Source organism: Sciurus vulgaris (assembly GCF_902686455.1).
Source record: "Sciurus vulgaris genome assembly, chromosome: 14".
In the NCBI taxonomy this organism is placed as follows: Eukaryota; Metazoa; Chordata; class Mammalia; order Rodentia; family Sciuridae; genus Sciurus; species Sciurus vulgaris.
The window spans coordinates 68,703,935-68,716,387 of NC_136475.1; the positions used below are offsets into that span (position 1 = coordinate 68,703,935).

General features: G+C 37.2%; 1 protein-coding gene across 3 annotated transcripts in view; it reads left to right on the top strand.

Annotated features, from left to right (window-relative positions):
• Positions 1-220: 220 nt before the first annotated feature.
• PRKD3 (protein kinase D3) overlaps positions 221-12,453 on the top strand; it is a 73,422-nt gene continuing 61,189 nt past the window's right edge. Inside the window, exons 1-2 of one of the 3 annotated variants that reach the window (XM_079111060.1) lie at positions 221-377; positions 7,528-8,455. In XM_079111060.1, coding sequence (XP_078967186.1) covers positions 8,168-8,455 — 288 coding nt within the window. In that variant the 5' untranslated portion in view covers positions 221-377; positions 7,528-8,167. Of the gene's footprint in view, positions 378-584; positions 799-5,994; positions 6,366-7,527; positions 8,456-12,453 lie in introns of those variants that run through there. The other 2 variants (XM_079111061.1, XM_079111062.1) reach the window with 2 other exon arrangements.

Genomic DNA, 12,453 nt, shown 5'->3' on the forward strand with positions numbered 1-12,453 from the left:
ACACACTCGGGGTCGCGTCTGGGGCAGCGCCGCCGCTCCGCGGCTCGGCGCTGGCAGAGCCGCCGGGACCCCGCGCACCCAGCGCCGCCGCTGCCCCTCGGCCGCGCGCGCTGAGAGCGCACGACCTCCCGCGCGGCCACCACCGGTCGGGGCCGCGGGGGAACTACAGCTCCCGGCAGGCGCCGCGCCGGCCGCGCGCCCCCGCCCCGCGCGCCCCGGCCCCCCGCCCTCCGGCCTCAGGACGGGACGGGAGGGGGAGGAAGGGGCGCCGGCGGCGGGCGGGATCCTGCGAGGCGCGTGAAGCCTGGCTGGCGCCTGGTCCGGGACCCAGACGCTGGCGGGCGCGGAGTTTCTCACGACGGGCGGAGCCCGCCTCTGTAAGTAGTGGCCTCAGGGAGTGCGGAGCAGTCACCGAAAAAGTTCGCGCCGCCGCCGCCGCTTTGTTCTCCCGGCCCGTCGGGCTGAGGCGGCGGCGCCCCTCCCCCACCCGCACGCGGCGGCGGCGGGACCTGGACCCCGCCGGGGCTGGGCGGCGGCCGCGGGGCTGGGCGGGAAGTTGGGGCGGCGGGCGGCCGCGGGACCGGGGGCGCCGGCGCGGCCGCCAGATGGGGCCAAGTTCCGGCGTCCGCGCGGAGGCCAACTTGGATTCGCTCTCGCGGGTGACCGCCGCTCCCGGCCCCTCGGGGTCCATCTGTTCCCGGGGTCCCGAAACTAGTTGCCGACGCCACTCACAGTGCGGAATTTTGCACGAGGCTTTTCGTTTCCTTTCATCACTTTACGCTGTACCGTCTGAAAGGGGTGAGTAGATGGTGCTCGGAGAGTCCCCCCGCCCCGGTTTCCTGATTGCCTAAAGGTTTGCAAGTTGCCGCGTTGCTCCGAGTTGTTCTCGGCGCCGGGAGGGTTTTCTTAAGATGATACACTGAAGAGTTCGACCGCTCCTTTGAACAATGAAAATGACCACATACTATTTGATTGCTTGTTATTTTGTTTCAAGTCGTCGCAACCAGAAGCATAGGCCTTGCCGTCTGCAGGCACGAATATAAAGCGACAGGCAACCTGCAGACTTTTCCACACACAGATTGATGGCCTGGACGTAACTGTCTCTTCAGCCACACCCATCCCCACAGGAAATGAGACTATCGGTGTCATCTTTGATTAGGAAGGATAAGTTACACCCTGAACTACTACTACTGCAGGACATGGCCTAAATTTATGAGCTTTAGCCACAAATGAAATGAAAACTTTTAAAATGCGTTAATTTGTATTCTAGAAAATGTTATTACTATTAAGATGCTTGTACTTTGTTCTTAACGTTGTGGTTCTTGTATTTTTAGCGATTTTGCTTTTGCTTAGGTCAAGCTTAAAGTTTTAATGCAGTAAGGACAGGGAATACCTATGGATTTGCTGCAGAAAACTTCCATAAAGTTCCGTTTTACTTTCCTCTTCCCATATTAGAACCGGGGGTGAAGTCAAGTATGACAATTCAGCTGGAAGGAAGAAGTTGCATGTTTTAGTAAAAGTAGTTAAAAATGTGTCACAAAATCTTTATGGTAGCTTCGGTTCCCATAAGGTCATAATATAAATGAGGTGGACCTGAGCAGATGAGCTTCTAGTATTCCCTTTAAGAAGCTAGCTGTAAAACCGTTCCCATTTCAGGATTACTCAGATTCAAGAATGTTGAATGCTGTATATCTTAAAATTAATTTTTTAAGTATTCCAGATAGTAGTTGGTTTTTAGTGTACACATTTTATAAGCTTTAGGTTTCATCAGATGACCTCTTTAAAATAGACTTTTTTTTTTTTCTGTTTTGTGTATTTTTTTTTAATTTAAACACTGCCACACACACAAAAAGAACATAATGAACTTTGGAATGTTAAATTTTAAAAATTACATAAGAATTGAAAACTCCACATACAGGAAAAAATGAATCGGTGATCATTTAAATGTACTTTTCTTAAGGGACATTTTGGTACTTTTTAAAAAAGGCATTCTAAAATTGACAAAAATATTAACCATAGTGAAATTAATTGCTCATTTTAAAGTAACTGTACAGAACAAGAGGAAATTATTTGCTAGTAAAATTTTGAATTTGATTCAGTAATCATAATCTGTGCTGATTATATTTTGAGTCCCTCCGGTTATGTAATTTAAATTGAACTTGTTATATATGCATACCTTTTTGGAGCAGTTGTCTTGAAAAAAACTGAGGTAGGTACTTAGGAGATGTTTTAATTTCAGTGTAGGAAAAAAGTCTTCTCCACTTGGGTGCTTAGTTTATGATGGTGGCATGTGAGAAATTGGCTATTAGCCAATCAGATTTCTTAGTATACCACTGGTGCAAAGATGAAGATATTTGAAGCTCAGCATAGATTCGCTTTGCATTGCAAGACTGTCTGTCTATAATCGTATTACTGGATATAATTTTCAGTGCCTGAGCAGAGAGCACAGGTGGTATGCCCTCTCAGTGCTCTGCCTGACAATGAAGAGGCTGAGATTCAAATGCCACTGGTACAGATAAGCAGAATTTTAGAGGAAACAATTTAGTTGAGTAAAATCTAAAGTAATAGTCATGCTTTTGAAAATGTATTAGTGTATTGCTACAGAATAGGATTTTTGAAAATCAGCAGATAACTTGAGTTTTTACACAATATACAATATAAAAACCACATCAGCACTATTAAATAAGTGCAAAGCAAGGCAAAACATGGGAATTGACTTCGGCACACTAGTCAGTGTTGCATTGAAAAAGATCAAATGCTTTTTTACATGCTAAAAGAGCACATGCACATAATAACATAGGGGTGATGAGGAGACACAACCTGCCACTTTATTAGCATCCGTAGCACACAAAACTAAATTGAACCTGGACAACCGTTTGCTGGGTGGGAGTCATGGTAAATACTATTCCAAATCGGAAAAGCGTTTTACCTCTTTAGCCTTTATTGAGTACAAAAAGAATGCTGGCTATGCTAAATAATGAGCTATCTTTTGAAATATTTAATAACTACCTATGTTTTTTCTTCTTACCATCCTCTCACCTCTCTTCCTTCCTGATTGCTATGTATCTAATGGTCCTAGCTTAAATATCATTTCCTTAAAGGGACCTTCCTTGAGATCTCAACTGAAATTAAGTTCCCTTAGTATGCTTGGTCATATCACTTCTCATAGTTTGTAATTGTCTAGCTATTTATGCAAATGTTTGTTTAAAATCTGTGAGTTCCTGAGAGAGCACTGGCCTTGTCTGTTTCCGTCACTGCTATTTAATGCCAGTGTCTCTCATAGCAGTCTGGTAAATATTGCTTACTCAGTGAGAATTTGTTGAATGAAAATGCTACTTTTAGAGCTTCTCTTAAGTAGATACTTTGTTAAGAAATAATGTGTTGCAGGAAAGGTGACTTTGAGGGGAAGAAGGTAGATCAACTTGTATTATATCATGAGGTAACCCTCAACCAAGTCCCTTAACCTCCAGGACCCTTGTTTCACCTTGTCTATAATAGTTTGGCAGATTGGGCTCATGATGCCTTTAATATTCTATGTTTTTATTCCATTCAACAATGACAGGTGACAGGTGATGTAAACTCAATTAAACACAACATGTAACAGCTCCCCAAAAGAATACTTGAGATGTTCCTCATAAAAAATTCTTGCCAATGAGACAATATTATCTTTGTTTAGACCTCTCATAGCTTTCAGAAAGAATATAGCTCATTGATATACAGTTTATAAATTAATGAGAGGTACTATTTCAGCCTTCTACTTGAAACATAAGGACAGAGTAACATACCAGGGTTTGTATAAATTAGAATTGTTAGTTTTGTTTTGTTTTGTTTTGTTTTGTTTTTCCTGATACTTTGTATTGACATTTTGCTTCCTACATCTTGTTGCGTCTTGCAGAGCAAATCAAAGTTCGATAAAGTAAGCAAGGAGAGGGAAACCGGATGAGTGGGCAAAAGCTAATATGACAGCTTCTTGGTTTCTTAGTGTTCATACTGCAACTTTAAAAAAATCACCTTTATACAAAATTATATGTAATTGATTATGAATAGTCATCATTAGTTCTATTAGGTAAATTAGCTAATTGTATTATTAATTACTGCTATTTGGTTAATATTAATTTTATAATAAAATAGAAATTTAGTGGAAAAATATTCATCAAAATAATTTATTATTAACAGTGATTATATTTTGAAGAGGTTGATTTGCATATAGTGTTCATCGGTATTCTACTGTATTGTGATAGGTCAGCTTTTTATAACTATTGAGTTAGACATATTATGGAGTTCATTTCCTCTTAAGACAACCTGTTCCATTGCTGGGCTATGGATGTGAAATGAAATATTAGAAAAGGTATTTGGAGTCCAGAAAATTTTAGTTCAAATTGGAGTTCCATCACTTATAAACTCTGTAGTTGTGGACAATCAGCAACTTCTCTGAAACTCTGGTTCCTTTTCTGTAAAGGAGTTAAATCTCCCAAGGATTTTGCAGGGATTTAATGAAGTATCTGTATCTCACTTGCAGAGTTTAGCGTAAGGTATAGGAGTTTGTTTTTTGATTTGTTTTTATTTTTTTGTACCAGGGATTGAACTCAGGGTCGCTGAACCACTGAGCCACATCCCCAGCCCTTTTTATTTTTTTATTTTGAGACAGGGTCTTACTAAGTTGCTTAGGGCCTCACTAAATTGCTGAGGCTGGCTTTAAACTTGTTATCTGCTTGCCTTAGCCTCCCAAGCCACTGGGATTATAGGCATACGCCATTGTGCCTGGCCTTAATTGCTGGATTTTTTTTTTTTTTTTTGTAATTATCATGCAAATTGCTCAGATTTACTAACCAGTTTGAGCACTTACTGTAAGCTATGTATTGGTTATAGGTACTTTATGGGCAGGAACTCAGTTCTTACAATCTGCCACAGAAGTAAGTAGTATTGTCATCTTCAGTTCTGCTCTCTGAAATAATACTGAATAAAACCAGTTCCTCTATTACTACCTCTTCAAATATTTGAAGGCCACTTAGTCTGTTTGGTTTTGTTAAGCACATGTTTATCAGATGCCTTTGCGTTCCCCTTTATCTGGATGCAGTTTTTTCCAACCCTAAATCTCTGTAGGTCTAGAAATGTGGCCCATAAAAATAAACATTATAGTATACAAATTGATGCTGATGGGTTCTTTGGTGTCCAGGGAATTTAGTTTTGCATTAGCTCTTTTAGTCACCCTTTATATTAACAGCTCATAATAAACTCTTGGGTTCATAATCCTGTCTTATGTGAACAACTTTCAACTCAACATTTCCCTTTTTCTGATGCACATTTAAATATCTGAAATTAAATGCAAAGCTTTACATTTATCCTTATTAAGTTTCACTCTTATTGTAGTCTATTTCTCCTGAATTTGTTCAATCTGAAGATTGTATAAGCATGTCATCTGTGTCCATTCACATACATAATGAAAAGCAAAGTAAGGCTAAGAACAGAATTCCAAGGCCCTTCCCTAAAGACTTATGTAAGTTGACAGAGCAGCACATTTACCCAGTGACACTAATATCCAGCTCACACTCAGACAACATATTTACAAAGATAGCATAGAAAACCATCTTGAATACTATTTTTTGTCAGACCATGCTTACCCCCAGCCCACTTTCTTAATTGTCTGATCTTGGGCAAATACTTCAATCTCTGAACTTCTCTTTTCTCAACTATAAAATGGGTTGTAAGGATTAAATAAGGTAATACATTTATAGTGCTTAGAACAGTGTCCAGCAGATAGTAAGAGTTCAGTGAATGTAAGCTGTTTTTTCCTCCATCTAAGAAGCTTTAATAGTCATTCTTTTTCAAGTTGTAAATGCAGTGGACTTGGCATTACTTTTTCTGTTCAAATTCAGGCTGACATCTAGTGACTGTTGTATTCTCTGGTTATTCACAAACCATGCTTCATAATCTATTCTAGGATTCGGTTAAGAAGTTATAACTTTATATATCTAATTTTTGAAATTTGCTTATCTGCTCTCTGGCCCCCAGTATTTGAAGCATCTCTACCCACCTCTGGATTTTGACCCTGTCTCTCATTCTGAGATCCTTCTCCAAGATTGTCAAGAGTCAGCTTTGTGATTACCCTTGATCATTACTTTATCTGTATGGAGTGGACTGCATTTGGGCCCAGAGGCTTGAACTTTCATGAACTTTTTTAGTCTCTTATTCAAGGGACTCAGGTTTCAGTTCTTAATCCTTTAAAACAGTTGGAAAAGAAAAGCAAAATACAAGTTGAGCAATTCTGTGTGATCTCTCAACCTTAGCAACATCCTCCCTGAGCAGTGATTCTTAGTTCCTTGTTCTTGTTGAGAGATAGTATGTGATTGTGGAGACAACACTAGGTAAGAAAATATGTAACCTGCATTCTATTTTCCATTCTACCTCTTCATAGCTATGTGACACTAGGCAAGTTGTTTTATTGCCCTGTGCAAAAATGATATTTTCTCATCTGCAAAAATGATATTTCTCTGTCAACTTTCAAAGAGGTATTGTGAGATACAGTATGTGAAATGTTTATAAACTATTAGGTACTGTACAGTATGAGTATGAAATAATTATTTGAATAGCTGTGAATACTTTCAACATTTTTTCTGGTTTCACTTTTTTCTGAACTTTCATTTCTAGTACTATATCTGCATGTTTTTATTTTTCCGTCATGTTCATCCTAATTTAACCCATTAACTACTCTGTAGCATGACTCTACATCCACACTGGATGCCTCACTTTTTTATCATTAGAATTGTTTATGGGTACATAGATGAAATTTAAAAGGGTCCTTCTCTTAGAAGCCATTTTACTTAGCCATGTAGAGTCATAACAATCTTTTTTTAAATTTCTGAACTGTTTTCCTAAAAACTATGATACATATTTAATTGTATCTAGTGTTGTCTTTCCTCCTATTAGAATCTCTCATGATGAGATCATTTTATCCTGTGTTCCTGTTGTTTGTATGTATGCCTTTGTTGGCCATGTAACAATCCTGGTCCCTTAGCCTTCTGAAAGGAATTTGTCAACAAAGCAAGTGAGGAGTCATATTTTGGCAGGATTAGACTTCTAATATATAAAAAGAAGAATACTCAACTTACTTATATTAGAAAATTGTTATACATCTTTTGTATAACTGGGTAGTATGTATTTTACATCTATCGATGTCAGTTTTACTTTTTTTTTTTTTTGGGGGGGGGGGTTGTCCCTTCTGTTTCTCCTCTTGTCATAACCCAGTTGTAATTGTAGGATAAAAGTGTTAGAACTTCATCAATTTAAAATCCTGAATGCTTTTTTAGAGTACTTCTTAAGTTTCAGGTGTTAGCAGTGCCAGGGATATTTTTTAAAGTAGGAGGCTGTCTCTGAAATTATACCTGTAGTAAAAAATGGCTACTCATTGTGAAATATGAACATACAACCAAAAATTATTTTTAAAAAGTGTAAGAATATATATATTTTCAAGATAATGTCAAATGAATATAAAATATTAAAAAAAACTTTTTCAAAAATTCCTTCTAGGCTGACAGCATTTCAGAAAGCATCAACTTTTCTCCATGGATCCATTCATCAAATGAAATATGCATGTACTATTTTTAAAAGCTTTTTACTTCATCATAGAAAAGTTTACCCCCCCCCAATGAAAATGAGAACATTTGAGAGGGTGATTTGAGAAAGTGTCTTATCAGATCAATAAACCAAAGGATAAATATTGAATAAATTAATCTAAAATGGTTTTTTAAACCAGAAGGATTTCATCTTGACAGATAAACAATTTTGATTCAGTATATATTTTCTGAAATGAAAAGTGAGAGACAAAAACAGATAATATAGGTGAAGATGTTTAGCAAATAAGCATTGTCAATTGTATGCTCATGAAGATTACTCAGTAATGTGAAATCCTGTACAAATCCTTGATTGTGGTCCTAAAAACAAGACTGTTTTTGATAGAACTGATATTAAGAGAAGTAGGACTATTTATGCATTCAACTCACAGTCATAGAATTTGTCATCATCGGTATGAGTGGCTTAATAGAGGAAATAAAGAAGATTTCATCTAAATCCAAAAGAGCAGTTTTTTTTACTGCTATTATTTTGCAGACCTTTTCATAACCATTTAAAAAGAATTGACAACTATTTTTTAAAGATTAAAGAAAGGCAGATGTCTGCAAATAATTCTCCTCCATCAGCCCAGAAATCTGTGTTATCTGCAACTATTCCTGCTGCGCTTCCAACTCCTTCTCCGTGTTCAAGTCCTCAGACGGGACTCTCTGCCCGAATCTCTAATGGAAGCTTCAGTGCACCATCACTCACCAACTCTAGAGGCTCTGTGCATACAGTTTCATTTCTGCTGCAGATTGGTCTCACACGGGAGAGTGTTACCATTGAAGCCCAGGAACTATCTTTATCTGCCGTCAAGGATCTTGTGTGCTCCATTGTTTATCAAAAGGTACTGTGCCAGCTATTTATGTCAATCGTTTTTCTAATTAATAATGTTTCTAATGCATCTCTATCAATTATTTACATGTGACAATGAGTTAACACATAATGGATCCACCAGTAATTTATATCCTGATTATAAGCATTTTTAGAAGTGTTCTAATAGACTATGAGCTGAAAATCTGAAATTTCAGAACTTAATTTGAAACCTGTAGTATAGATTGAGAATACCACTTACCCCAGTTTTAAAATGCTGCTGTTCTGTTTGTCTCTGGAAAGCAGGAGAATCTATAACATCAGAGGTACATAAGAAATCTCATTTTCTTTTAGAGAAAAAAGTCAGAGTTTGAGGGGACAAGATGATTGAGGTGGCTTACCAAAAAGGCACTCCCTTTCCATTCAAAATTAGGTAAATCAATTTTAAATATATGACAACATATTGAAAATGGTTTTATTTTCCCATTTATCCACATTCTGCCCTCTGTATCATGCCGTTTTTTTAAAAAATTTATTCTTTTTAGATATACATGAGAGTAGATGTATTTTGCCATATTATACATATGTGGAGTATAACTTACTCTAATTAGGATTCTATTCATTTTTTAAAATATTTTTTCAGTTGTGTATGGACACAGTGGCTTTATTTATTTTTATGTGGTGCTGAGGATTGAACCCAGTGCCCCACACATGCTAGACAAGCACTCTACTACTGAGCCAGCCCCAGCCCTAGGATTCCATTCTTGAGTTTGTGCATGATGTGGAGCTTTACTGGTGGTGTAGTCATCTATGAACATAGGAAAGTCATGTCCAATTAATTCTACTGACTTTTGTTTGTATCATGCCATTTTTTAAGGATCTTTTTTAGATGTCTTTAACTTTCATAGATGAGCTAGTATGTTTTTTATTTATTATGAACTCCATATATGGGTTATATGAATTGGTATATTTTATTTTTAATGGACCATGCATATGTTTCACATTTGCTTCATACAAGTAAATTTGAGAATTATATTCTGTGGCTACTAACTTTACTGTATCTTGAACTGAAAGGCATTTTACAAATGCACAATGCTTAATAGACAATTTGGCTAGAGCATGGTCACAAGACTCAGGAATTAAAACAGATGGAAACTTCCTCAACCCGGTGGACACCTAAATTGTTTGATTTGTTTTAGACTGTAGAATTCTGCCCTACACTACATTCTGAATGTTACATATGCATTTTTTGAGCAGATGTCTTCTGTTCTTAATGAGTGGAATTTTCTATAAATGTTAGTTCATTTGGTTGATAGTGTTCAAATATTCTGTATCTTTTGTTTCTACTTGCTCTATAATTCATTGAGAAAGAAGAATTGAAATCTCCTAACTAATAATTATAGATTTGTCAATTTTTTTTTCTTTTTTTTGATACCAGGGATTGAACCCAGGATCACTTAACCACTGAGCCACATCCCCAGCCCTTTTTATTTTTCATTTTGAGACAGGGTCTTGGTAAGTTACTTAGGGTCTTGCTAAATTGCTGAGAATGGCTTTGAATTTACAAACTTCCTGCCTCAGCCTCCTGAGCTGCTGGGATTACAGGCGTATCCAGCCTCTTGCTTCATTTAAAAAAAAAAAAAAAAAAGACCACTATTTTATTTGTACATGTATTTAGGATTTATAAAACCTTTGATGTATTGATCCTCTTTTTAATATAACTGTTCTTCTTTATCTCTTATAATATACCTTACTCTGAAGTTTTCTTTGATATTAATATAACCATTTCTACCTTTTTTTAAAATTAGTGTTTGCACTGTGGTATTTTTTTCTCATGCTTTACATATAATCTCTGTGCTTTCTATATGTAAAATGAGATTTTTTTTTAATAGACTTTATGTAGTTGGTCATGCTTTTTAAGTTCAGTCTGTCAACTTCCACTTTTTCAGTGTTTCTATCACTTAGATTTAATAACAGTTTTCTGTATAGATACATTTATCTTTTTTTTTTTTGGGCACTGGGGATCGAACCCAGGGCCTTGTGCTTACAAGGCAAGCACTCTCCTGACTGAGCTATCTCCCCAGCCCCTAGATACATTTAAATATACAAATGGTCCCTTGCTGATGATGGTTTGATTTAGGATTTCTCAACTTTATGATGATATGAAAATGGTACTCATTCAGAAAAACTACTTTGAATTTTCCTAGCTACCTATACATGGTACAGAACTCTCGCAGTGCTGGACAGCTGCAGCCCCCCCTCCCCCCCCTCAGTCAGCCAAGCAATCACAAGGGTAAACAGCTAACACTACAGTGTACTGAGTTGCTGAGCTAGGTGTATTAAATGATTTTTAACTTAGAGTGTTTTTAACTTCGGATGAATTTATTGGGATATAATCATAAGTCAAGAAGCATGTGTATTAAAAAATTTGCTATTTGTTTTATATTTGTCCCTTCTGTTCTTGAGGACTTTTTTCTTTTCTACCTTCTTTTGAATTGAGTATTTTATATACTTTTATTTTATCTCTGCTGCTGGTTTTTTATTATATAATTGCAAAATTATTCTTTCAGCTGTTTTCCTACTGTAGGGGTCAGCGGTCTACATCAGAAAGCAAAATCTAGTCTGCCACCTGTTTTATTTCTGTATACATTAAGTTATTGTTATTCATAGTAGTCATACTCTAAAATCTCTGCAAATACTGAATTAGCAAGTATTGAACCATTGCTCCTAGTGGAAATAAAGGTTCAGTTCCTACAGGCCTCTGTTCATAATATTTTTGTAAGTGAATAAATTAACTTGTACTCACAGCCAATAGCACCATTACTCATGCCTGAATAAAGCTTGATTAACTCAGCCAGAGTTTAGAGCCATTAGTCTAATGGAAATTATCATACTTAAGGACAAGATGAATAATAATCTGAAGGGTTTTTTCCCAATGTTTCAATTGTATGTTTTATTGTATGAGCTTGGCATTTGTTTTTTACATGCTGAAAATGTAATAATTATAATAATCTTGTAATTTAAAAATTCATTGAGGTCCACATCTAATCATTTAATTAAGTTTAATTAAGATAGTCGAACCTAGATAGAAAGAAAACCTGTTCTAGTGACTTCATTTTTTCTAATTGGCAGTTTGCAGAAAGTAAATAGTATGATACAGTTATCCCTTACCTTAGGACCATTATCTGTTATCTTCAGTTGAACAAATATTTATGGTCCATTTACTTTGTTGAGTCACTGTGCTAGATACTATGGAAGCTCCCAGGAAGAAAGACAGATTCCCTGCCCATAATGATTTATGCTCCAGAAAAGTTGAGTGAATGTGAAATTACTGTAATATAAGGTAGATCATGAAAGAAAGGTTCAAGATGGTAAAATGACCCAAAATAAGAAAAACTCCTAGACTGTTGAGTTAGGAAAACCTTCCTTTTTGCTTTTGCCATCATCTCCTGGGTACTCCACCTAGGGAAATAAACCTTACTGCTGGTACAGTGCCTACCTGCTACCTACTGATAGCTTGTAGTATAAATAAAATAAGGTGGCTGAGAAAGCAGAAACCAATCCATTTATGCAAATGTGGACTCTACTTTCTTTTTCATGGTGAAATGAATAAAGTCTTGTGTACTATGTAAGCTAGACCTAGATTTTCAAGAAATTCATGGTAATCTCTGCCTTCCTCGCTCCCCTGAAATAAACTAGACAGACATCTGTAGTTGCTAACTATGAGCAGGTGACAAAAATATGTGATTGCTTATGTAAAGTGTTATTGCAGGATTACTTACAAAGTATGCTGATGATTCCCAAAGGCATGTTTGTGATCCAGATTACTTTCTTAACCTTCAAACATGCCACATGCTATCTCATTAACTAGGCCTTTGTGCCCCATGTTCCTCTGCTTCAAATAACTTTTCCCCACCATATCCTCTGCTTAGACCTCCAGCGAATCTCACTGATTATTTATTATCACTTTATTTGAATATATGTACCACAAAGCTCTATGAAGCCAGATAACACGGCACAGTAAGTGCTCAA